Genomic DNA, 27,101 nt, shown 5'->3' with positions numbered 1-27,101 from the left:
CTCCACCCCCACCCTTTAAGCCCAAAGTGGTATCTACTAGCTCTGAAGCACTCTAACCCCACCCTGGCTCCCTGAAGTTTATCTTCTCCCATACCCTCAGTACTTGCTTCAGTTGTTCATTGTTAATTCCACACCTCAGGAACTCATAGAACTTGCACTCCAGTTCTGTTCTGTCTCTAAGTTATGGTTTTTGTTTTTTCTTTTGGAGGCGGGGGCACACCTGGTGTTACTCACGGCTTGCACCTGGCGGTTTTGGGGGAATATTTGGGGTGCTGGGCATAGAATTTGGATCAGCTGCATGCAAAGCAACTACCCTAACCATTGTAAAATCATTTCAACACCTAATTTTACATATTAAATCATCAAAGAAAATACACTTGGCAGGAAAAAACATACAAATTCTACAACAGAAATATTTATTTATCCAAGTTTTTTTTTTTTAGTCCCTGTCATGTGCATAAGTATTTTACCTTGAATAGATTATCATCATATTAGACATTTTTGGTACCAGACTTTAAAAACCTACAAAATAATAAACACTCTTAAACTTCACTAGCATTTCAATGACTGAATAAACTTATAATGGCAAATCAAGTTAGTAGCTTGCAACCAGGTCATGAAGAACCAGGTTGAAAAGATGCCATCTCTTCTGCTAGTCTGAGAACTATAAGGCAGTCCGTTTCTTCTTGAGCTTGGCTTTACTGTGTGTTTTCTGGTGCCCAATGAGGTGTGAGCTTTGGGTGAAGGCCTTTCCGCATCTGGTGCACTTGTAGGGACGCTCTCCTGTATGCGTGCGTCGATGCCTGATGAGATGGGAGCTCTGGCGGAAGGCTTTCCCACAGACCCGGCAAATGTAGGGCTTGGCCCCAGTGTGCGTCCTCAAGTGCTGAGAGATGGCTGAGCGATCATTGAAGGTCCTGCCACACTCTTGACATTCAAACGGTCTCTCTCCAGTGTGAACTCTCATGTGCTGTGTGAGTGAGGAGCTCTGAACGAATGCTTTCCCACAATTCTGACACACATAAGGCCTCTCTCCTGTGTGGATTTTCTTATGTACAGAAAAGTATCTTGGGTTACGAAATATTTTACCACAGGCACTGCATCGGCAAACTTGGCTCCCTTTACGAATTCTGGTGAAGGTTATCTGCTGAGGGTTCCGGATGAAGATTTTCCCACTACTTTCCCTAGCTTTTTCCTCTCTGCAGCTCTTTTGATGAATTTTAACGAATGGAGTCTGTTTCACATTTTTAACCTGCGAGACACGCTTGCGTAAGTTTTTCTTAGGAAGACTTTTTGGGAGTGAAACAAGGCTTTTATCAGAAGTACTATTTGCCTGGGACCTGAGATTCTGACAGTGCTTCTTAGGGAGGGTCTTTTCCTGAGTAGGCTTCACCCGTTTCAGTGCACTTTTTGAGACTTTGGCAGTCCCAACACGTGGGCTATCTCTGGAGGTGGAGGGCTGGGCTTCCTTTTGTGAGACTACTTCCATTGTCAGCTCAGGGGATGGTTCTTGCTCAGGAATACTAGACTCTGAAGTTAACTGTTTATTTTCCAGTGTAGTATTCCACCCTGAAAGAAACAAAAGGGTGTGGACACTCAGAAAACTGCTGACCTGCACTGACAGGACTTGAACGTCAGAGGGCTCAGGGAAATTACTGAATGTAAAGTGCATGGTTTACACATGGGACACCCAGGTTCGATCAACACTGCATGGTCCTGAGAAGTACCAGGCATGTGACCCTTGACCCCAACAAAGAATAAAACTGGATGACACTTAACCAAGTATAGCCTTGGCACCTGGAGAGAAGACCAGTAAAAGCATGAAAACAGTAAGAAGGGGAGCAGTGAATATGGTGGGATACAGCTGCTTCTCAAAGGTACCTTCAGAGTGAACAGTTAAGCAGTCCTTTATTGTACCGTTTTGGTCCTCAGACCATGTCCAGTCTTTATAATGACCCCAGAGAAAGATGGACCCCGACTCAGTACTAAGGGGTGCTGTGAGGGGAAGGGGCAGCCACAGTGCAAACTCACCCACAGAAACCAAGTGTCCAAAGGTTTCTAGCATCACATCGTGGTACTCAGTTCTCTGGGTCAGGTCCAGCAGCCCCCATTCCTCCCTGCTGAAGTCCACAGCCACGTCCTGGAAGGTCACTGAATCCTGTAATGTCACACTTGGCGTCTGTTCAACAGTAGGCTGAGGAAGTTGATCATGGAGATGAAACAAAGGGGGCTGGGAATTCTGACATTGTTGGTGTGATAGGGATACATCTGCTGTGGGAGTTTGTTTGGAAATAATTGACAAGGAACCCCCTCAGAGGATGTGCTTTTTCTTACAAAGTCAGAGTCTAGGACCCAGGCTGTAAGCAGAGTTCCTACTTCACCAAATTAAAAATGACACGAGCAGGGCCAGAGAGACAGGACAATGGGTAAGGTGCTTGCTTACACATGGTTGACCCAGGTTTGATCTCCAGCAGCCTATACAGTCTCCTGTGGAAATACCCTTCCCTCCCCAGCATAAAACAAACAAAACTCCACATACCACAAGCAGACCAGCATCTCTCTTCTCCTGGAAATGCCTCCCCTTCCCACTAGGCCCTCTTCCCTAGCATACCGTATTATTCTGGGAAGAGACCTTCCAGTAGAACAAATCCCTGGCTGTGGCCAAGGGCTGATTTAGGTGACTCTTCCTCTTTTTTTCTGTGTTAGACTCACACTGCCCTTTCCTGAATCTAGAAGGTATTCTACCCAGGAGAGATGGAAGAGTGCTATATCCACAGGCTGAGCCCGACAGTCTTGCTATTGTTATACAAATGACATATGACCCACTCATAAGCCTGAGTCATCTGTAGCACCAATAGCACTAATTGGTGCTATCACATCGACGTGATCTTTGGTGAAACTTCAAGCTGCTACAGGGGAACTGACAAGACCAGGACCTGTTCTGTTCCCCATCACTCAGCTATGGTTTACTTGGATTCAAATCCCTGATTTTTGTCAAAAATACCAAATTAAAAAATATATATATATATGTAGAATAAAATTTATATTCAATATTTGCATGGGGCAAAAACCAACCAAATAAACAAGACCCCCAAAAAACAACAACAAATAAAGCACTCCTAAGGATGAGGTTTCCTTGTTCTACAGTGGAACTCAAATGTGTCCTCGCACCCGTTTCTTAAGTATAAATACTTTGCTCTTTCCTCCTGCACGGACACTTTCTGATCCTGGTTGAGTCTTTTCTTGGTCACCCCAGTGACACCATAGTGGCTGAAGAGTGGGCCTGACTCACAGGTGATGCTGTGCCCAAAGAAGGAAAGCTAACATGCCTAACTTACCTCAGGCAGTGCCTTCTCTAATTGGGCGGTCATGTCTTTGTCTTTCTCTTTGTGAGCTGTGACATCCAGAGAGCAGGTGGAGCCTTGGGTGGGTAAAGCTGGGAGGAGACATCAGCAGAAGGATCAGCTAGCTATGGGGTCAGCACTCCTGGGGCGAGAGCAGCCTGTGTCTTCCACCCTCTCACAAGGACAGTTCTATCCCTATATAGAGGTACCTTCTCAGACCTCCTCAGAGGTAAAACCCCTATTTCTGGCGTCTATCTTTTCTTGGGCTGGAGCAATAGCACGGTAGGTAGGGTGTTTGTCTGCATGCAGTTGAACCGGGTTCTATTCCTCCGTCCCTCAGAGAGCCTGGCAAGCTACCGAGAGTATCCCGCCTGCAGAGCAGAGCCTGGGAAGCTACCCATGGCGTACTCTAAATGCCAAAAAACAGTAACAAGTCTCATAATGGAGACGTTACTGGTGCCCGCTCGAGCAACTTGATGAACAAGAGGATGACAGTGCTACAGTGCTATCTTTCCTTCCTTTGCTACTGACCGTGCCTTCTGATGATCTAGACTTACCCTGGCCCTCTGGACTAACTCCCACTTTTCACCCCATAAATACCCATTTGATGCCAATTAACAAAATCCCCTCCACTTTAGAAAGTAACAGCCCTATCTGAATTATGGCCCCATGTCAACCATAGTAGCATGAGATCCCAATTAACCTATGTCTGGCAAGACCATGGGTTCTACTGTGAAGATTCCACCTCAAGTATTAAGAGAGGCGGGGACCCAGCCTGACCCACCAGACCAATGCTTTCCTCTATACAATGACTGGATCAAGGAAGACCATAGGCCCAAAGGCAGGACTTGGTTGGAATACTCATAAAAGTGAAATTTCAAGCAGGAGGATTCAAGTGGAGACACTCTGAAGGTGAGTGAAGCCAACAGACCAGCAGAAGTATGTTACAACGGAGAGAAGACCCTGAGTCTGGCCATACCTGAAGTCCAATTACCTTGGGACTTTACATTAAATTCTTCCCCATAGTCGATCTTATGCAAGGCTTTGTGGCAATAACACCCAAAAGTGCCAATTGAGATTATGATCACAAATGCATGATTCATTAGCATTCTGTAAAAAACTCCTTGCTGTTCTCTGTGGTACTATTTGATCTCATTCAACCCCAGATGTGAAGCAGAAGACAAACTTGCCCACTTTTTCTCATACTTACACAAGGCACATATGTTAGGTTCCTATAGACACTGTGACACCCTGCCCCAAGAGTAAGTTCACAACAACACACATATGTGCTCTTTTACAACTATTCAGAGCTCTTAACAGGAGCTTCACTGGCTAAAGATCAATGTGTTAGCAGGGCTTCACTCCTTTTGGAGGTTCAAGAGAGATGTTACTGCTTCCCTGGACTTGGGACGTGGCTCAGGGAGAATACAAAAGACTGAGTTCAATTCCTGGTACTGATATCAAATTGGAAGGAGAAAGTAAAGGGAAGAAGATACATTGTTTTCCTTGTCCAGTTTCTGAAGGCTGTCTACAATACTTCTATCGTGATCCTTTAGTTTCTCACTCTGGACTTCATCCCATCTACTCCTCTAACTCTGACCCTTACGGATACACCGGGTCCACAGGAATATCTGAATGACCTGAATATCTGAATAATCCAGATGTAGGATGCGGACACTACTGGGATTCATTATCCGAGTGACAATAGACCCCTAGATTCAGTGTCTCTGCCAGTCCCCACCCTGTCCCAACTTGGCTTCTGTGGGAAGTACTGCTCTCTTAATTCTCCCATACATTCTTTAATTACTCTACTCCAATTATGAAACTTCATATGCTAACAGAGCAACTTCTGGGGATCCTTCAGATACTGGGCAGTGCTCATGGTGAGTGAAGACCAAGTATGAGGCTTCATCACAGAAATGACACTTCATGAAGCTTCAAATACGTCCCAGACAGGTGCTCTCTGCACAGCCCATAGACTTCTTTCCCCACTTGTGTGCATACTGACTGCTACTGGGTGCCTATCTGCTTTCAGTCGTACCCTAGTCTCCATCCACCAGTCGCAACAGTCTGAAAGCAGTGCACCTTTTTTTTTTGGGGGGGGGCCACACCTGGCAGTGCACAGGGGTTACTCCTGGCTCTGCACTCAGGAATTAGTCCTGGCGATGCTGGGGGATCATATGGGATGCTGGGAATAGAACCCAGTTCGGCCACATACAAGGCAAACGCCCTACCTAGGGTGCTATCGCTCCAGCACCCCAGTGCATCTTAAAGCTCAAGATTTGGTACGTGCAGGCTGTTTGCTTGCACACAGCTGACCTGGGCTTGATCCCCAGCACTCCATAGGTCCCGTGACACTCACCAGGAGTGAACACTGAATGGAGAGCCAGGAAGAAAGCTTTGTGTGGCTCCCAAAACAAAAATAAAAAGAGCTGGGGCTGTAGACACAGTACTATTGGTAGGGCACTTGCTGAGCCATGTTCAATATTTCCCCACCCCACCAAGCCTTGAGTTCCAGTGCTGAGGCAGAAGGGAACACTCTGGGACAGACCGTGTTACCTTCTGTGTAGAAGATGCAGGCTCACTGCTGTACTACTCCATCCTTCTTTAGAAGCCTGCAGCTCTTCCATTTTCATCTACCCACTGCACTCACCTTCCTCCTCTGATACCCAGGTCACATCCTCCACCAGGGCCACCGCTGCCTGACAGCTCTCAGGGTGCTGTGACTCTACCCACACACGGAGCTTTTGAGGCAGTGCTGCCAGGAACTGCTCTAGCACCAGCAGCTCTAGAATCTGTTCTTTGGAGCGCATCTCAGGTTGCAACCACTGGTGGCAGAGCTCACGCAGCTGGGCCAGGGCATCCCGTGGTCCTGCAGCCTCCTCAAAGCGAAATCCGCGGAACTTCTGCCGAACAGCACTGGAGTCCACTGGACACTGGCTCTGCTGCTGAGTTGGCTCCCTGAGGTCAGAGCTAAAGCCCTCATTTTCAGCATAGAGGGCCCGTATCTGGGCATTCCGGGTCCGAGCTACCTCCTCATTCAATGTGAGGACTTCAACCACCTTGATCTTCATCAGGGGATTCTCAGCATGAGGCAGATCGGATTGAGAGTCCAACAGAGTCTCAGGACATTCTGTGAGTTGAAAACAGAACAAGATGATGTTTAAGAACATTTCAGAAGATGCTCCACATCATTAATCACAAGGGAAATGCAAAACAAACCAAAAACCCAAGACACCACTTCACACTCACTAAGATGGGTCTTAGAAACATGTATAGCAGTGAGTGTATCTGAAGATGTAGAAGAACTAGAATCTTCATCTGCTCTGTTGAGAATAACAGATTTGCTTCACTTTGGAAAAAGAGTTCAGCAGTTTTTCAAATAGTTTGGGGGAAGTGAGTGGGTGGGTTTGGGCGACACCTGGTGACACTCAAGGGTTTCCTCTGGCTCTACATTCAGGAATTATTTCTAGCAGTGCTCATGGAATGCTGGGCATCAGTCATGTGAAGGTATGTGCCTTATCTACTATATTACCTCTCCAGGGGCTGGAGAGATAGCACAGCGTGTAGGGCGTTTGCCTTGCACGCGGCCGACCCGGGTTCAAATCCCAGCATCCCATATGGTCCCCTGAGCACGGCCAGGGGTAATTCCTGAGTGCAGAGCCAGGAGTAACCACTGTGCATTGCCAGGTGTGACCCAAAAAGCCAAAAAAAAAAAAAAAAAATCACCTCTCCAGTACCCATCCTCAGCACCCCATTTATTTATTTATTTATTTATTTATTTATTTATTTATTTATTTATCGATTGCATCAGTCATGTGAAGGTATGTGCCTTATCTGCTATACTACCTCTCCAGTCCCCATCCCCAGCACCTCTCATCTATCTATCTATCTATCTATCTATCTATCTATCTATCTATCTATCTATCTATCTATCTATCTATCTAGGCTTTTTGGGTCACACCCGGTGATGCTCAGGGGTTACTCCTGGCTCTGCACTCAGAAATTACTCCTGGCCGTGCTCAGGGGACCACATGGGATATTGGGAATCAAACCGGGGTTGACTGCATGCAAGGCAAACATCCTACCTGCTGTGCTATCATTCCAGCCCCACACCTTTAGGAAAAAAAAAAAAAAAGATGTGTTTGTATTCTTCTGAGTTTTCAGCACACCTTTTAGTGACTTCACCAAGACATTTGAGACTGAACATTGTCAGGATTTTCCTATTATTTCTTTGTGGTTTGGGAGGCCATACCTGGCATTGCTCAGGGCATCATCTGGGGCCCCAATGATGGAACCAGGGTCGGGAGCGTGCAAGGCAAGCGCTCTACACTCTGTACTGTCTCTTCAAGGATTTTCCTATTGTTTTGAGTGCATCTAGATAGTTTAGTCTCTGCAATAGTCAACAACCCTGAAAGAAGCACTCAAAAGCCCAGTGATCTTAGTCCATTAATATGTCATAGAACTTTTAGAAAACCTTACAAGCTTTATGATTGTGTTTCACCAATGAATCACTATGGGGAGACTGCTGGTTTTTTTCTTTTTGCTTTTGTTGGTCACACCCGACGATGCACAGTGGTTACTCCTGTCTGTGCACTCAGGAATTACCCCTGGCAGTGCTCAGGGAACCATATGGAATGCTGGGAATCTTACCTGGGTCAGCTGCATGCAAGGCAAATGCCCTACCCGCTGTGCTATTGCTCCAGCCCAGAGACTGGTGTTTTGTAAAGTTCCCATCTTCCATGTGCAAACTAATAGTGGAATGAATGCAGTTCCAGGCGCAGAGAATACACATGGTTTAAATCTATCTGCTTCATCATAGTCAGGTGACTTCTCTTCTGCTCCCAAAGCACTTCTAGGGTATGTTGGCTGGAATGACCACAAGAGCTAAGGGACTTCAGAGCTGAAGACGCAGCTCGAAGAGTTTGAGTATGTACTGTGAACATTCGAGGCTCCAAGTTTAATATATGTCCCATTTGTACGGCTGACTATAGTTCTGGGGGTCCCCTTAATATCCAGGAGTAGCTCCTCAGCACAATGCTGGAAGCCTACTTTTAAAGGGCCTTCATGTAAATCTAGTTCTCTAAGTCCTAAGAAGTCAATGCTTCTATTAAAGCCTTCCATGTCCCAGTAACACAATTTTTTTCCAACAGTATGCTCACTCATTAGGTTCTTTTTGGGGGTGTGAGAAGCACACACCTGGCGGTGCTTAAATCTACTCTGGCTCTGTGTTCAGGGATCATTCCTGGCAGGGCTTGGGGAACTGTAGGGTGTGCCAGGGATCAAATCTGGGTCAGCCATAGGCAAAGCGAATGCCCTACCCTTTGTACTCTCTGGCCCCACACATTGGTTTTTACCTTGATTTCTATTTATCTTAATTCAACTAAAGTTGGAATTTTCCATTTTATCTTTGGGCCATACCTGGCTATGCTCTGAGCTTACTTATGGCTCTCTGCTCTGGGATCACTCCTGGGTGGGGTCGGGGAACCACACGGAGTTCCAGGTAAGACAGAAGCAGGTAAGTATCTTATCCGTTATAGTATCACTCTAGCCTCAATTATTGTTTTTTTCCTATCTGATAATATTCCCATTTTTCTCCATTTCTGGTTCATTTGTTCTTGCTTTTTTATCACTGATAATCTCTTATTAGGACTTTTAGAAGTATTTCCTTCAAAAATAGTCAAAATTTTTTGAGTCAAATATTTAGTCGAGTCAATTATTTCTCCCCTTCTTATTCAAGTATGTTGAAATTATCCCATACATCTGAAAACCAGGTAAAGTGGTTCTCAGACATATGAATTGGAAGACAGGAATCCTAAAGGAAGACTATGTGGCAGATGACAGAGAACATGAAGTATTCCTGAATACTGCAGACAGTGCTAGACTCTAATTAAGCCATTTAATCATTCAACAATTTCCTTTGCTCTTATGTGATTATAGTTCTAAACATTTTAAGAAGTAATACTGGTTTGTCCTTTCTCCCCCACAGAGAGCGTAGATTTATTTAGTCCCTCTACAGTGCTCCCAAGGCACACCAAATTCCATCAGGCACTACCAATCCTCTGTGTTTATTTTTAACCTCTTTGTTGTACTGTTCTTCTCCTACCTGTTAAATCATATATCCCCAAATAAGATCCCCAAATAAGACCCTGTAATCTTTAGGGCAAATTTTCTGAGGGATCTGAATTTTGTGTATATAAGTGAAATATTGCTTTCCTCTTTTTTTTTTTTTTTTTTTTTTTGCTTTTTTTGGGTCACACCTGGCGATACACAACGGTCATTCCTGGCTCTGCACTCAGGAATTACCCCTGAAGGTGCTCAGGTGACCATATGGGATGCTGGGAATCGAACCCGGGTCGGCTGCGTGTAAGACAAATGCCCTACCCGCTGTGCTATTGCTCCAGCCCCTGCTTTCCTCTTTATGTCCTTTGCATAGCTTATTTTAGAACAATGTTCATGTTGTAGAGAGGAAGATAGTTAATGCTATGCTTTTGTAACATGGGAATTAATTTACTCCAAATAGTATTTACTCCCAGATATCTGTCATATTTAGTTGACTTAAGCTTCAGTTGCCCTTAGTTCTTAACACCCCAAAAGGGGAGCCCCAGTGAGGGACACGGATGGACCCAGTGAAAGCGGTAAGCTACCCTGGCATCAAAAAGGTACAGGCTAAATGACATAAGAAGTTTAATTAAAGAGCATGGTCATAGAACAAACTGATATAACACAAGAAAGAAGTGACTACTTGAGTAAGGACCCTGCTGGGGCTAGAAAAGACTAACCAAGCCTGAGGACTGTAGTCTGGGATATATAGCCAAAATGTCCCCAGAAAAATGAGTAGGAATATTATTAAGAAATAAAATTAATGATTGTTTAAATGGATTACTAGCAAAGAAAAGAAAGCAATATGCCCTTAGATGGAATTCCCCTTTGGGTGGATCTCCTAGTAGCTATCAGGAGTGCTAGAGCCCCTACATGAGTTTAGCCTTGGGGGATCTCCTGGAAGAACTTCTCCTGAATGAAAGACTTTAATCTGTTCTTTCTTTCTTTTTTTTTTTTTTGCTTTTTGGGGTCACACCCAGTGAAGCACAGGGGTTACTCCTGGCTCTGCACTCAGTGATTACTCCTGGCGGTGTTCAGGGATGCTGGGAATTGAACCTGGGTTGGTCACGTGCAAGACAAACGCCCGAGCCATGTGCTATCATTCCAGCCTCAATCTGTTCACTTTTTAATGATAATGTTCTATCACACCTATAAGTAATTGCTATCCACAACCCTGCTGAGACTTGAGGGCCAGTGACCTTTATGAACAGCGACACTCTTATTCCATGTTATTTTGTTATTGGCTCTGGACTCTGCTCTCCTATGAACTATTTTTTTTTTTTGGTGGGGGGAGGGCCACACCCTGCAGTGCTCAGGGTCTATTCCAAGATTGGTGCTCAGGGGACCATGTGGTAACAGGGATTTTCTTATTGCTTTTTTTTGGTGGGATGTGGGGAGGGGATGATGCACAACTGGCAATGCTTAGGGGATACTCGTGGCTCAGAAATTATTCCTGGTGGTGCTCAGGGGGCCATATGGTATGCCAGAAATTGAATCCAGATCTGCCACATTCAAAGCCAAGTGTCCTACCCGCTGTACTATTGCTCCTGAACTGGTACCAGGAATTGGAACGAGGGTCATGGTTGCTGAAACCACTTAGAAGACAAGTGCCCTACCTCCTGGACCACTGATGTAGCCCTCCTATGAATTCTCTGATGCTGAGTACAAAGAGGACTCCTACTGAATGGCTTGCTAGTGTGGTTCTGTGACTCCTACAGCCTTTCTAAGCCTGTCTGCATTCCTGATGTATGCAGGCAGGCAGATAAGGAAGGCCTCCTACCATGGCAATGGCAGTACATTTCCTGGGAAGTAATAGCCCTGAAGTCTCGAAAGCCAACATCCCAGAAAACAGGAACTAAGGCCTGATAAGACCCTCACTTGGCACCAGTAACAGCCCAGAGAAGCTCCAGCAGAAACAAAAGGCCAGAAAAGGAATTTGAAAGAAGACCATCACCACTCCCAACCCTACCCGCCTTGGTAACCACCTTTGTAGAAGACTTTTACCTAGCTAGAAGCCCCATGTGGGGGCAGGTTGGAAAATCCCTATGAAAGCCATTCTCAAGGGCTGGAATGATAGTACAGTGGGTAGGCCTTGCATTCGGCCAACCTGGTTTTGATCCCTGGCATCCCATATGGTCCTCTAGCACTGCCAGGAGTGATTCCTGAGTGTTGAGCCAGGAATAGTAACCCCTCATCATCGCTGGGTGTGATTCAAAAAGCCAAAAAAAAAAAAAAAAGACCCCAAACAAAGGAAGGGCAAGTATACGATGCCTGAGCCCATGTGCTCCTTGCACCCACGAGGCCAACTAAGCACATATGTTTCCCAAGCTCGAGATGCCTGTATCTCCCCTCTTAAGATGTGTACTTTCAAGTGTAATGTTGGGATGTGTGTCTCTCTCTGCTCTTGGAGAAGCCGGGGTTCTCTTGAGTACATTACTCTCCATTCTCTCCCACTTTGTCTTCCTCCTTCCTTTCAAAACCTCCAAATAAAATCTGTCTTACTTTACTGCCTGTCTACTGAAATTCTTTTCTGCGAGGCAAGACAAGAACCCATTAACCCTGGGTCCCGGGTGGCAGAGGTGATAGAGAGAAAGTGTCCATCTTTCTCCTCTCCACTTCAAATAAGCCACCCATGGGGCCCACTGACATCATTCCCAATCCTATTATGTCTGTATGCTTAATATTTGCTCATGAAACCTTCTGCATAGCATTCACATTTGTGAAGTTTGCCGGTGTAGTATTTTGGTACAAGAACTTTTCCAAATTCAGCACAACTAGAATTTCACTGTCCAGTATGAATTCTCTCAAGTCATATAGAAATCAGTTTATGTACTTTTTTTTTTCTTTTTTGCTTTTTGGGTCACACCCGACAATGCACAGGGGTACTCCTGAATTATGAACTCAGGAATTACTCCTGGCAGTGCTTGGGTGACCATATGGGATGCTGGGAGTCGAACCAGGGTTGGCTGTTCGTAAGGCAAACGCCCTACCCGCTCTGCTATTGCTCCAGGCCCCTATAAGCATTTATTGCTATAAGTATATGCCTGGACATTTTTCCCCATTTGAATTTCATGTTGAAAAACTCAAGCAGAACTCCATTTAGGGTCTTTTTAGATGTTGGTCTCTGGTTTGAACTTTCTCTTCATTTGGAGGCTAAGATATCTGAAAATAGCTTTTTCGTATGAAGACATTTAGTCATTTAGTCAGTCTTGTTTTATTTATTTTTTGCTTCTTGGTTCACACCCAACGATGCACAGGGGTTACTCCTAGCACTGAGAAAACATTCATTTTTGTAATTTTTTTTCTTTTTGGGTCACATCCAGCAATTCTCAGGGGTTATTCCTGGCTCTGCACTCAGGAATTACTCCTGGCGGTGCTTGGGGGAACCATATGGGATGCTGGGGATTGAACCCAGGTCGGCTGTGTGAAAGGCAAATGCTGTACCGACTGTACTATGGCTCCAGCCCCTCAGTTTTGTTCTTTAGTTGTCTGTTTTTCAATAAAACTGATGCCCTACCTGTTAGGATGGGAGATGAGTGCCGAAAGCAGACTGCAGATCGATCATGATGGTCACTTAATACCTCTATTGCAAACCACAAAACCCAAAAGGAGAGAAAGCAAAAGGGAATGCCCTGCCACAGAGGTGGGATGGGGTGGGGGTGGTGGAAAGGGATCATTGCTGGTGGAGAATGGGCACTGGTGGAGGAACGGGTACTCAATCATTGTATATCTGAAACGTAAGCACCAAAAAGTTTTTAAGTCTGTAACTGTTCCTAATGTAACGGTGATTCATTAATAAAAAATCATTAACAAAAAATACTGATGCCCTGTACCTACCACATTTAGAGTACATGAATACTCTCTCAGGTCAAACAAAAGCAGAAATCTAGAGAATGATATTCCTGTATAAGTTCTCTTTCAACTACTGCTTCAATTACATCTGAGTTGCCACACATATTTGTTGGGTTTTTCTAATTTTTCAAAAAGAAATTTTGCAAGCTTTCTTATGATCATGACATTCAAAACATCTTTGCTTCCATAATAATTAAATATAAATTACACATGGTTTAATTATTAAGAAGCCATACACATGGCGATGCTTTCTCAAGCAATGGTTAGCAACCAGTTCTCATCTTGATAGCATTTTCCTAAATCACTGCCTAATGAAGATTACCCAGTGTCCCTTTCATTTCAACGGATAACTATACTACATCCTTTGCCATATTCAAGAAGAGACGCATGAGGGGCTGGAGTGATAGCACAGTGGGTAGGGCGTTTGCCTGGCACACGGTTGACCTGGGTTTGATCCCCAGCATTCCATATGGTCCCCTGAGCACCACCAGGAGTTAGTTCTGGGTGCAGAGCCACGAGTGTAACCTCTGAGCATTGCTGGGTGTGACCCAAAAAGCCAAAAAAAAAAAAAAAAAAAGGGGGTGGGGAAGAATAAGTAGAGAGGCCTGCAAACCATGTTGTTTCACTTCTCTGCATTTAAGAGACACATAGTTACGCCAGTGTTAATAGAAAGACAATGGTAAGGGATGGTTGCTTCAACAAACAGTAAAGCATTCATAAAATTTTGCACATGCTCAGGCAACAATGGAGGCAGCTGTACTGAACTGATGTATACGTTCTCTCAGTCATACCTCATTAATAGAAAAAAGTCAAGAAATGGGAAAACTCTTGAATCAATGTTAAGTGAACTGCTTGGTATAAAATTATTTTAACAAAGATGGGGGCTGGAGAGATAGCACAGCGGGTGGGGCGTTTGCCTTGCACGCGGCCGACCCGGGTTCAAATCCCAGCATCCCATATGGTCCCCTGAGCACGGCCAGGGGTGATTCCTGAGTGCAGAGCCAGGAGTAACCCCTGTGCATCTCCAGGTGTGACCCAAAAAGCAAAAAAAAAAAAAATTAAAAAAAAAAATTATTTTAACAAAGAGTAAAAGCACTTCAATTTGTAACTTTCAAAAGTTTGTGTCTTTGCCAGATTTACCAATGACATTAGCTTATACCCAAAAATCAAGAAAAAAATAATTTTCAGGAGCCATAGTGACACAACAGCAAGGAAGGCGTTTGCCTTGCACACAATTGACCCGGTTTTGATCCCCAGCAACCCACATGATCCCCCGAGTAATAATTCCTGAGTTCACAGCCAAGAGTAAGCCCTGAGCATTGCTGGGCATAACCCAAAAAGAAAAAAAAAATTCTTTTACTTTTTTTTTTTTTTTTGCACTGGGGGGGGGATGTGGGGCGGCTTGAGCCACATCTGGCAGTGCTTAGGGGACCAAATGGTATGCTAGATAGAGATCAAACCTGGGTCTCTGTACGTATAAGACTAACGTTCTACCTGTTGTACTATCACTCTGGTTCCTCTTTTACTTTTTTCTTTTTTTTTTTTGGTCACACCCAGCAAGCTCAGGGGTTACTCTAGTTCTCACTCAGGAATTACTCCTGGTGGTGCCGGAGGATCATATGAGATGCTCAGGATGGAACCCGGGTCATCTATGTACAGAGCAAAACCGCTGTACAGTCATGACGGCCCCACATCTTTACTAGGTGACAAAATACAGAGAAATAGCATATGTAGAACTGGCAGGTAGAGAGCTCAAGGAACTTAAGTGCATGCTTTGAATGTGGGAGTCCCTGATTCAATCCCTTGCACCACATTATCCTGAGTACTGTAGGGACTGACACCAGCATGTAGCCCCCAAGCACTGTTAGGTATGATCCCCAAGACAATTATGTAATAAATACATAGACAAGTGTACCTCGCTTTTTAAGCTTCATTATTACAAAAATATTTTTAAAAGTTTAAAAACCAAGTTTCATTCTGCACTTTGCTTTTACTAAGGACCTAAACTTGTACCATTCCAATTGTTTTCACCAACTGAAAGAAAAATGATCTTCACTATCACTAGCACATAAAAAGGTAAAAACACAGTAAGCATCACAGAGGTAGCTGAGCACCAACAGTGGCAGTTCACAAGGGCCTTCCCTGGAAACTACTTTCTACCAGCTGTGTAATAACTATATACTTAATGATTAAATTTTTTTTCTTGCTATTCCAAGAAGTCTGGCCTAAGAGACCATACAATTCAAGACATACGCTCTACCACCTGAGTCCCAATCCTGGCCCTCACTTCTGCTCTTACTCTACACTAGTGTTGCTCTTTGTTTTATGTATTTGTTAGTGTGAGTAGAAATAATTCCTAGAGATGTTTAGTAGGTTATTTCTTGGTTCTGGGAATACTCAAAAACATTTCCTATATGAATTAGTGCAAATCGCTTCATTTTTCCATCACTCTAGAAGAAAAGTTTTAAAGTATCTTTGTACTTCTGGATAGTAGGGAAACCTGCATTCCAAGCAGTGACAGAAAATCCCTTGAAAAGGCTTCATTTTACTTTGGAGGGATTCATGGTAGCTTTATTTTGCCCTTACTGAACCCACCTATATACAAGGAGAAGCTTGACAGAAAAATCCCTTGAAAAGGCTTCATTTTACTTTGGAGGGATTCATGGTAGCTTTATTTTGCCCTTACTGAACCCACCTATATACAAGGAGAAGCTTGACAAAAAAATCCCTTGAAAAGGCTTCATTTTACTTTGGAGGGATTCATGGTAGGTTTATTTTGCCCTTACTAAACTCACCTATATACAAGGAGAAGCTCGCTTCCCCAAACCTACTGTTACCCTTACTAAGTCTGGAACCATCACCTCTTCCCTGACAGAATGTGCCCAGCTTATTCCACTCCCAGGGTATCTCTATACCTAGAAATTCTCTCTGTGGATCAACCTTAGGAGGATGGATGGGTAGGGATTGAACCGAGGGCCTAATGCAATTAACATCTGCTACATCTCTGCCCTCATAACTGGCTTAGAGTGTCATCCCCCTACCTCCTTCAAAGTAATTCCCCATTATTTACTTCCTGCTTTGCCCCACCTTTTCCCTTCAATGCTAAGTACGATATATCTGTTTTCCATTACAGTTATGTATCATCTTTGTATTCACCTTTACAAAGGTGAACTTTCATCTGTTAAGCTATGAAATCACACTGATGTAGGGTGCTTGGTTTACTAATAAAGTGTTTAGTACACTGAATGGGACATCAGAGATCTTATACGAGTATTAAAGGTAAGAGAAAATCACATTAGACTCTGATAGCAGAGACCAGTCAGGCACTGATCACTGTGGCCTAATACGCAAGAGCCCCAACAAACTTGAAAAATCTCCCTACCTCAGTCTCTTATTAGAACATCATTTTTCTGTCACTAGTAAACAAAGTTCACCAGATATGTTACATTATATGTGACCAGAGCATCACATCCCTTCAAGCTAGTTACAGGGACCTACAAATAAGCCAGAAATGTACTTTACCTACTAATAAGCCAGAAATGTCTGCTCACATTGGGGGTAGGATTGATTTCACTGCCAGAGAGGATGAGAAAAGATCTGACAAAGCAAGACTCACAGATGGGAAGGAGAGTGCCAGAGAGAGGATCACAATAGAAGTGCTGCAAATGCAAGACACAGGTTAATTCCTGGCACAACCTGGTCACATAATCACCCCAAGAACAAACTCTAAGCACAGAACTGGGAGCAATCCCTGGAACTACCAGGTGTGCTCTCCTCAAGTATTAAAATTAAAAAATTAGGCTACAGGCGCAGAATAAAAAGTACAAGGGATAAGGCACTTGACTTGCATGTGAACAACCCTGTTTTGATGTCCCCAGGTATGTCCCCAGGCACTGCCATGAATGATCCCTGAGAAGTAACAGGTGTGGCCCAAACACCACCACCCTCATGCCCCCTGGAAAAAATGAGTCATAGTACAGGAGTTAGGTGCTTGCCTTGCCTGCTGCCATTTCAGGTTCAATGGCAGGTGCTGAGCACTACAGACTATGGCACAAATACAAAACAGAGAAGGATAATCGAAAGTTAGGTCAAAGGTAGTAACTGGGATAACAGAAAGTATCAGTGGGCAAACACAACATTTGTGCTGCTATGGCCTTTTAAGGTGATGTGTAACTCAGTCCTTTGTGCTAATAAATTAGAAGGGAGGTTTTAAATGTAAGGAATGGAAAGAAACTAGAGAGAAAACAAGAGAAAAGGGGGGATGATCTGATGTGCCAAACAAAAGGTCACTATCAAGGATGGTGTAGATTTCAAAGCTAAATAGTGCCAAGAAATCATGCTTTATTAACATCAGCTCCAATGCTCTAAAAGTACCAGCTGAGGGGCCGGAGTTGATAGTACAGCCAGTAGGAAGTTTGCCTTGCATTCAGCCAACCCGGATTTGATCTGTTTTCCAGCATCCCCTATGGTCCCTGGAGCAATACCAGGAGTAATTCCTGAGTGCAGAGTCAGGAGTAACCCCTAAACATTGCTGGGTATGACTCTAAAAGCAAATAAAAATGAAATGAAAGTAACCAGCTGAGTTCATATAATTACGTACATATACAAAAATATATAATTGCTCCTACTTCATATTTGCTGAAAAAATATTTTGTATGAAAAATTCCTGAGAATCTAATACAACAGTTACAAATATGTTATTTAGCAGCTAAGCAGGTTCATCTGGAAAAGAAGACTGCAACCTTAACAGATTTTTGTTTTGTTTTTGGGTCATGCAGAGCAGTGTTTACTCCTTGCTCTGCACTCTGGGCACCACATGTAGTGCCTGGGGTGACCCCAGGTTGGGCATGTGCGAGGCAAATGCCCTACCTACGGTATAATCTCTCTTCACCCCCAATAGGTTAGTAGCAACCACAATGAAAACCTAGCAGTGTTTGAAAAGCTAATATTAGAGAAATAGGATAAGCAGATCCCACCATTTTTCTTTTTTTTGTTTTTTGGACACACCCAGTGATGAGCAGGGATAATTCCTGGCTCTGCACAGGACTTACTCCTGGCAGTGCTCAGGAGACTATATGAGATACCGAGGATTAAATGTGGATCACCTGTGTACAAAAGAAGCGTCCTACCCATTGTACTACTACTCGAGCCTCAAAGCTAAGTATATTCTTTATCAAATTAGGCAAGTCCAGATTTCCTGGAATACAGGCAATTTATCACATTTCTATTCATAAAATAAAATCACATTACATGCAAATTTGGTTCAACCTTAATGTAATATGCAATGTCAACTGTCAATAATGTTACATTTCAGTGCAAAGCTACACTAAATATTCTTTTGTGGCAAAACTGAACATACCAATTCAGCAAAAAGGACTTTCTAAATACAATAAAAAATGAAACATTCTAACAATGCTTTTTTAATCAACCCTGACTTGACATCTATCAAACTAGATTGTTGAGAACAGCTAATAGCTTAAAAATAAGTAGAACTACCACTTTCTCACCTTGTTATAAAGCTAGAGTACTTACAAAGCTTATAGCAAGCTTAACAATATGGTGTTTACTCAGAGACAAGAGATGAAAAAAACGAGGCCACTGCACTCTGATGCCAGTTGCAGTTTAGTCACTGATGAAACGGTTATCTGGGGTCAAAGAGAAGCCTCAAATGATCGAAGGTCATGATTTGTGTAAGGACTCAGGCTCAACTCCCAGGCACTAGCAAGCACTGACCCAATAAGCAGAAGAAACTAGTTAGAAATGTTAATGAAAGAATCTGTGTCTCCTGAATAAATATCAGTACTCCTACATTATTAAAAAAAAAAATTTGTGTCTTATACTACATGTAGAAACTGTACATAAATGAGTAAGACCAAAAATACTAGAATATCAACAAGTATTGGTATAATTTTCTACTGAATGCAAAATATAAAAAAAAATTAGATTAGAAAAAGAAAATATTTACATATTTTCATAAATGGGCCAGAGAGAGAGAATAGGAGGCAAGGCACTAGCCTTAATGCACCTACTAACACACCCCTGGTTCGAATCCCTGGCACCACCTAAGGTCTTTAGGGGTTACCTCTAGAACAAAATAGCTATAATCCCTCAACACCACTGGGTGGATCCCTTATTCAAAAAGAAGTAATAAGACCCAGCTGCCTTTTCTTCTTTTTAATTCATGAATAAAAAGGTATAAAACGTGAGGGGTAGAAGAGATGGTGCTTGCCTTGCATGTCATTGACATGTTCAATCCTTGTGACCCTTGCATATGGTCTCCCAAGCCCACCAGGAGTAAGTTCTGAGTACACACAGATATGGCCTCCCAAAACTAAAAAGTTGGGGAGCTAGAGAGATAATACAGCAGCAGGGCACTTACATTGCATGTGGCAGGTCTAGGTTTGATCCCTAGCATCCCATATGATCCTCCAAGTACCACTAGGAGCAATTTGTGTGTGCAGGGTCAGGTGTGGCCCAAAAACAGGCCAAAAAAATTTAAGAAGTTGGTCCACATAGAGCTCCCACACTGAAGAAAATAAGGTGTGATAGGCAAGATAGAGCTCTTGCCTTACATGTGTGACTACTGGCTTTGTTCCTTGACACTGGAGGAAAAAAAGGTGTTGGGGAGTACAGAAAATCAAAAAGAAAATATATATATCATGAGGAATTTAACAATGTAAAAAATACATTGCACTTTCATGATAGAAATACATAAACTGAACATGTCATCTTTTTTTTTTTTTTTGCTTTTTGTGTCACACCCAGTGATGCTCAGGGGTTACTCCTGGCTTTGCACTCAGGAATTACTCCTGGCGGTGCGTGGGGGACCATATGGGATGCCGGGGATCAAACCCGGGTCGGCCGTGTGCAAGGCAAATGCCCTACCCACTGTGCTATCGCTCCGGCCCCTGAACATGTCATCTTATCTTTCCCATCAGACTTAAAAAACAATCATTAAAAATTATGGCTGGGGGCTGGGAGCGATAGCACAGTGGGTAAGGTGTTTGCCTTGCACGCAGCTGATCCAGGTTCGATTCCCAGCATCCCATATGGTCCCTGAGCACTGCCAGGAGTGATTCCTGAGTGAAGAGCCAGGAGAACCCCTGAGCATCACCGGGTGTGACCCAAAAAGAAAAAACAAAAAAAGGCTGAAGTGATAGTACAGTATAGTAGGTACGGCATTTGCCTTTCACTTTGCTGACCCATGTTCAACCCGACATTCCATAAGGTCCCCTGAGTAATGCCAGGAGTAATTTATTTCTTAGTGCAGTCAGGAGTATCCCGAGCCGGGTGTGACGCAAAAAGCCCCCCAGCCCAAAGTATGGTCAAAGCAACAGTACAGTAGGTAGGGGATTTGCTTTGCAAGTGGCTGACCTGGGTTCAATCCCTGGCACCCCCATAAGGTCCTCTCAGCTCTATAAGGAGTGATTCTTGAGCTCAGAGCCAGGAGTAAGCCCTGAGCAACACTGGGTATGGCCCATAGACCAAAACATAAAAATTACAAATCTGTGGAAGCATAAACGAAACTATCGTGTATTTCAGTACCTATGTACTTTTATTTATATTTTGCTTTGGAATCATACCTGGCAATGCTCAGGGGTTACTTCTGGCTCTGCATTCAGGAATTATTCCTAGCAGTGCTTGGAGGACCATATGAGATACCAGGAATTGAACCTGGGTCGGCCACGTACAAATCAAGTGCTCTACATGCTATACCATCACTTTAGCCTCTTTATATGCTTTTTTTTTTTTCTTTTTGGGTCATACCCAGCGATGCTCAGGATTACTCTTGGCTCTGCACTCAGGAACTACTCCTGGCGGTGCTAGGGGAACCATGTGGGATGCTGGGAATCGAACCTGGGTTGGCTGCGTGCCAAGGAGAACACCCTACTCACTGTGCTATTGCTTCAGCCCCCTTTATTTACATTCTTAAAGTACCAGATGGCAATTTTTGATTTCTAGTCTTTAAGCTTACATTTTGGTTGATCTTGAAGTTTCTAGAAAGTTTACCTAGAGAAAAACCAACTTTTGTGGAGTTAGAGAGATAGGATATTGGGTATTGACAGTTGCCTCAAACATGAGTTAGATCACTGGTACCACCAAGAACCATCCCCAATCCCAGTGTCAGGAATACACCCAAGCACCCCAAAACCAAAATCAACTTCTGTGTGCAAAAACAAAGTATGCAAAGTTTTCTGCAACAACTTGAATGCTCTTCAAGAGGAAATGCTTAAGGTCTGAAGCTGTCTAAAGTATATCTAAGTATAACAGGCTGGAAGTTGGTTTGAGGACTGAATTCCTGGGCCCCAAATAACTGAGCCAGGAGTAGCCTCTGAGCACTGCTGGGTGTGGTCTAAAAAGAAATATAGATCACCTTTTGTGTAATACCCAACCCAGATCATCTATTTGTTTTGTTTTCAGGCCACACACACACATAAACACATGAAGGCCAGAAATAAACCACCTAAGGGCAGAAAACAGTGAAGGGATCAGTAGCTGGCATTAATGAAAACCTGCCATCAGTAATAGCTTCCTCAACCACCGAGTATACCATTCTCAAAAGGTCAAAGATGAAGAGCCTGATTTAGTATGATTGTAGCAACTCATCAGTTAACCTCACAATCTACCCCCATCACCCCCCATTCACCTTCTAAGTCACCATTTGTTAACCAGTTGACCCATTCCCTGCCAGGACTCTCATGTGCATAGATCTCACCTGAAAAGGAGCTGTGAATTCCTCTCTCCATGGAACAGAGCTCTTCCGCTTCTTCCAACTGAGATACGACATCTGGTTTGGACAGCTGATGTTCTGTTCAAGGAAAAGAAACAGAGCTAGCGGTCTGTTTGGTAGAAAATACTTTCCTGCAGTGATACATGCTTGTACCCCCACATTTTCTGCTGCCAGGACATGCTTTCTGGTTTAAGGCTAAGAATAATCTTAACCATTTCCTTTGTAGTATTTTCTTTTGCAAACTCTTAAGCTAGCAAAAGTGGCAAGGGAACACCTTGCTAGTGAGATGAAAAGGAAGTTGGAGGATTCTGCTTTTCATAATACATGGCAGCTGTGACCAGAACAGGGCTATGCCTCCCTGATTTGTCTTAACAGAAACATGATGCTGGAGTTGCTGCCACGGACAGCTAGAGGTTTGGTTCATACTCACTGGAAAAGGAGGCATCAGAGTCTTTGAGGATATATCTATGCCACTGGATACTGACACTTTTGTCCTCTTGGAACTTGTTACGAAAAAGCATCCCCATCTCCACTAAAAACATCCCTGAGAGTCACCTCCCCAGAATTCAGGGCTTCTGAAGATGGCCTTACTTAAAGCGTAGCAGTCAAACCCGAAGCTGCACTTTTTGCACTTTTCTTCCATCTACAAAGTGAAAACTCAGGTTCCACTCTGATCTTTGGCAGCCTAAGCCCACACAGACATACACTTCAGCAGGAGCACATGGATGCAACAAAGCACAGACTTTAAAGCAAAAGTCTTTATTGCTGTGGAATCTTACCCACTGTGACCAGGTTCCTGTAGTTCTCCAACATCACTGCCCTGTACAGAGACTTCTGTTCAAGGTCAAGCAGACCCCACTCCTCCACCGTAAAGCCCAGGGTCACATCTTCAAAGGTCACTGGCTCCTAAAACCCACATATTACCATTTAGCTGGAGCTGTCATCATTGCGTTGGCAGCAGGGGAGCATGTGACTCAGCATACGAAAAAGTCACTGTCACCCCGCTGCTCATCGATTTGCTTGAGTGGGCACCAGTAACATCTCCATTGTGAGATTTGTTGTTACTGTTTTTGGCATACTGAATATGTCACGGGTAGCTAGCCAGGTTCTGCCATGCAGGCGGGATACTCTCGGTAGCTTGCTGAGCTCTCTAAGAGGGATGGAGGAATCAAACCCAGGTCGACTGCGTGCAAAGCAAACGCCCTACCTGCTGTGATATCATTCCAGCCATAATAATTTTGAGCATATATATTATACATATTATGTGTATATATACATACTTGTACATATATATGAGGATTTATTACAGAATGAGATGCAAAAGGTGAGCAAAGAGAACGTCAAGAGAGTCAAGAATGACACCAACATTTCTGCCTCAAATAACTGAAAAACAACCGCCATTTTCTGAAATATGAAAAGTTGCTAGAGTAGCAAACCTGGACTAGTTGAATGAGAAAAGCAAATAAAAAATTATGTGCTCAAAATAGACAGATTAGGTTATAATTGAATAAGTTAACTCAATGATGAGTTGAATCCTTTATACAATGTCTATATATAATACTATTAAATGAAACCAAGTCAGCTTAATGTTGAATCACAACCTACACTTTTGCTATAATTTTTCCCATCGGTATTTTTGGAAAAAGTAGATAAGATCATTGTATAACATCAGATTAATTATGTGAAAGAAATAGACCTTAAAAATCAGACAATTTTGTATTTAAACAGAAATAGATTCTCAAACTTGCTCCATCAAAATTCTACTTCATAAATGAAGTACCAAGAAAACCCACACGTGTACTACTAAAAGGGAATAAAAAGCGTTTATTCAACTTCCACAGGAAGATTGTATAATTCTGGCAGTGGTCAAGTATACACTCAGTCAAAAATCTAAATTTTATATAAATACTTCTTTGCTCTTACCAAGGCTCAGAAAATGACCATCTATTTATTATGCAATGGTACTTGTTACTTGTATGCAAACTGGTATAATCAAAAAAGTGGATAATCTGGATTTAACACCAAAAGAGGTAAAATACTAGATGTGAAAAAGTAATTTTTTAAGAGCTCCAACTTAAAACAGACATTCAGAACTGGAATCTTCAGAATTTTCTGAAGATTTTTCAGGATAGTAGAAAATTCTGAAGATTCCAGTTCTGAATGTTTAAGTTGGAGCTAAAGAAGATTGTCCACAGCATACGATAGTACTTTTTCTATAGGAAAAGTACTTTCTAGATTTTCTGAGATTTCACGACTCTCATCCTAGGCTCTAGTCTTGGAAACTGAAGGAGCCTGCATTTGACCCTATTCTGATCACAGCTAGGAAGACAATACATGAGGCTGGAGACTTCTTTTTTTTTTTTTCTTTTTGCTTTTTGGGTCACACCCAGCGATGCTCAGGGGTTACTCCTGGCAGTGCTTGCCGGGGATCGAACCCGGGTCGGCCGCGTGCAAGGCAAACGCCCTACCCGCTGTGCTATCGCTGGCCCCGAGGCTGGAGACTTCTTGACGGAAAAAAAAAAAAATCCTTTTTCATTAGCCGTTGCGGGGGAGGGAGGTGCGATAATTAGCCGGGGGACTGTCTGATAATAGCCACCAGAGTGGAATCCCCGACGACGGTTCCTCAAGATAAGAGAGACCCCGCAAGCCCCCACCAGCTTCGGCTTCCTTGCCCCGTCAAGGCTCCACTCCTCTCCCAGTCCTCGACTTCGTGGCACTCTAGCTCGTGGCCCGCCTCCAGCCTACCGCGGCGGGGTCCCCTCCCTTGCCAGATGCTGTCCTGGAAGGGGCTTCCCACCACCTCCAGGGAGCGCAGGGGTGCTTCTACTCACACGGAACCACGCCGTCGGAAGCCCGGAAGCCATGACTTCCTCTCGCTAGTCAGGTCTCGGGCAGTCCTGAGAAGGTCGAACTGAGGGTGAGGGAAGAGCATCGGACTTACTTCCACAAAAGCCCAAAGGGATGAGTGGAGGAGCGCCGCCCAGTCCCACCCGAGGACAGAGGACAGTCGCTCCCCTCTTTCTAGCCCCCACGCGCCCGGAAGGGGCGGCCCGCCGCTAGTCCCGACCACGCCGCGGGACTGCTCCGCGGCAGGAGGACTGCAGGGAAGACAAGGCTCCGGGATCCCGGGTGGCCTAGGGAGTGGCTCAGGCTGCCCACTCCACACAGCTCCGACGGGCGCAGCTTCACTTCAGCACCCACCTGCGCGCAGCGCACAATGGCGTCCGAGTGCCCGCGGCTAAGTGCGTAACCCGTCGACCCGGACTACAACTCCCAGAATAACCCGCGGGACAGCGCCCGTCCTCACGCGGCGGCGGCCATTTTGGCAGCCCGCGAGCGGCGGCTGGCGACGCCAGGCGGCGACTAGACCTGCGGCCTTCTGGTTGGGCCGAGGACTCCTGGGGTGGAGCACGCCGGGTCACCGGCACCGGCCCTCGCGTGGATAGCGACACAGGTTTACAGACATGCCCCGCTTCGAAGGCGACCACGCGAGGGGCAAACCGGAAATTAGACGAAGACGCCGGCCGAATCGTGGGCGGGAATAGTTGTTTTCATGGAGTGGGCGGGACTAGTCGCCGCAGGGGCGGAAGCGGAGCTGGCCACGCCTCCCGCGGCCGCCACTCACTGTAGAGGAGCGGGGAAAGGTAGATGGGGCGAGGCCAATCTCGGAAACTCGGGGCGAGGGGGCGTGCGCGCGGACGTGAGGGCTGGGCAGACACCCCGCGTTCACGGGGCGGGGCGGGGGCGGGGACGGGGCTTGTTCCGGGACCTTTGCCCGCTTGGCTCCTAAAAGTAGTTTTAGGTTACCGTAAATTTACAGGAGAGGGTTCTGAAGTTAGGCCTGGGTTGTAGGGAAAAGGGAGTGCATTGAGTTTGAACCAAAGTGAGCACCAGCAGGGAAGGTATGCCCCACACCTGGGAGGGATGAAGTTCTTGGCTTAAATCTTCCCCTTTCGTGGGAAGAAGGGACTCATCAGTTGTACCCTGAGAGACAGGGGCTAAGCAGGAGAAAAAACAGGTTTTGGTCAATGAAACTTACAAAAGGGAAAGAGAAACTGTGGTTTGGAACTGGATTCAGCTATTCTGGATAGGTGGACTGTTATGATCTATTATGGACTAATCTCAACTACAACTACTCTCAACTAGTTTTCTAGATAAACTAAACAGAATTCTTTATAACGCTAAACTAAACAAGATTCTTTATAACATTATTCTACAAGCCAGCATCTAGATGTGTATTTTGGGGGAGAGCGTAACAGAAATGGGGCCATGACGACTGAGATCCTGTGCTGATCCTGTGCCTTGTCCTGAGAGTCACAGTGCCCAGGTCGAGGAAGACGTCTTTTTTTTTTTTTTTTTGCCTTTTGGGTCACACCCAGCAATGCTCAGGGGTTACTCCTGGCTTTGCACTCAGGAATTACTCCTGGCAGTGCTTGGGGGACCATATGGGATGCCGGGGATCGAACCCGGGTCGGCCGCGTGCAAGGCAGACGCCCTACCCGCTGTGCTATCACTCCAGCCCCCCGAGGAAGAAGTCTTAAGGTGCTAGGATTGGGGTGCGTGCATCCTTGGATCTGGCATGCTGGCCTCTTCCGTGGAGCCCAGGACCAGGTCCTCTTTTCCTTATAGTCTATATCAGTCTATATCTTGTGTTCTGGGGTCACAGGATCACATGAGATCTGTGTTGCCTACTTACTGCCTGGGCATTCACCTATTCTGAGCCTCAATACTCTTTTTCTAGCACTTTTACACAGCCCTTTGTCTCACTTCAGAACACCCCTTCTACCGCGTGCTAAATGTGTAGCAGACTGTTTTATTTCATGACCTCTGGAATGCTACCACCTGACTGCACGTTTTTCATCTGTTATTGCAGCTGGCCAGTTAGCTAGTCTGCTGGTTTTTATCTGTTAGTATTTATACAGATCAGAAAGATGTCTTAATTTTTGTTAGAATAATGCTATTTTATTTCCTTTATTTTTTGTTATTTACAATAAAATACTATACATATTTCATGAGTAATTTGGTCCCTTCTCATTTTTATTTCCAAATGGTTTTACAGGCTCAGAGTTATC

The 27,101-nt window shown here is 44.4% G+C and overlaps 2 protein-coding genes across 6 annotated transcripts in view; one reads left to right on the top strand and one right to left on the bottom strand.

The window, feature by feature from the left end:
- Positions 1–27,101, top strand: part of ZNF329 (zinc finger protein 329) — a 95,610-nt gene that overhangs the window by 11,972 nt on the left and 56,537 nt on the right. The window lies entirely within an intron of this gene.
- On the bottom strand, positions 394–25,603 carry ZNF274 (zinc finger protein 274). Of its 5 annotated transcripts, none has more exons than XM_055145357.1 (8): positions 25,231–25,603; positions 24,861–24,940; positions 22,809–22,935; positions 22,015–22,107; positions 5,998–6,477; positions 3,339–3,436; positions 2,032–2,194; positions 394–1,569 (listed from the first exon to the last, which is right to left on the bottom strand). In XM_055145357.1, the coding sequence occupies exons 2-8, from the start codon at positions 24,891–24,893 to the stop codon at positions 665–667; spliced, it is 1,899 nt and encodes a 632-aa protein (XP_055001332.1). In that variant the 5' UTR covers positions 24,894–24,940; positions 25,231–25,603; the 3' UTR covers positions 394–664. The 5 variants fall into 5 exon arrangements, with proteins under 5 accessions (XP_055001332.1, XP_055001333.1, XP_055001331.1 ...); XM_055145358.1 differs by having other exon boundaries at positions 24,861–24,926; XM_055145356.1 differs by having other exon boundaries at positions 24,861–25,603.

This window comes from Sorex araneus, chromosome 8 (genome assembly GCF_027595985.1).
Source record: "Sorex araneus isolate mSorAra2 chromosome 8, mSorAra2.pri, whole genome shotgun sequence".
NCBI lineage: Eukaryota > Metazoa > Chordata > Mammalia > Eulipotyphla > Soricidae > Sorex > Sorex araneus.
The sequence above is the reverse complement of the archived record's forward strand: the minus strand, read 5'-3'. Positions and strand labels throughout refer to the sequence as shown.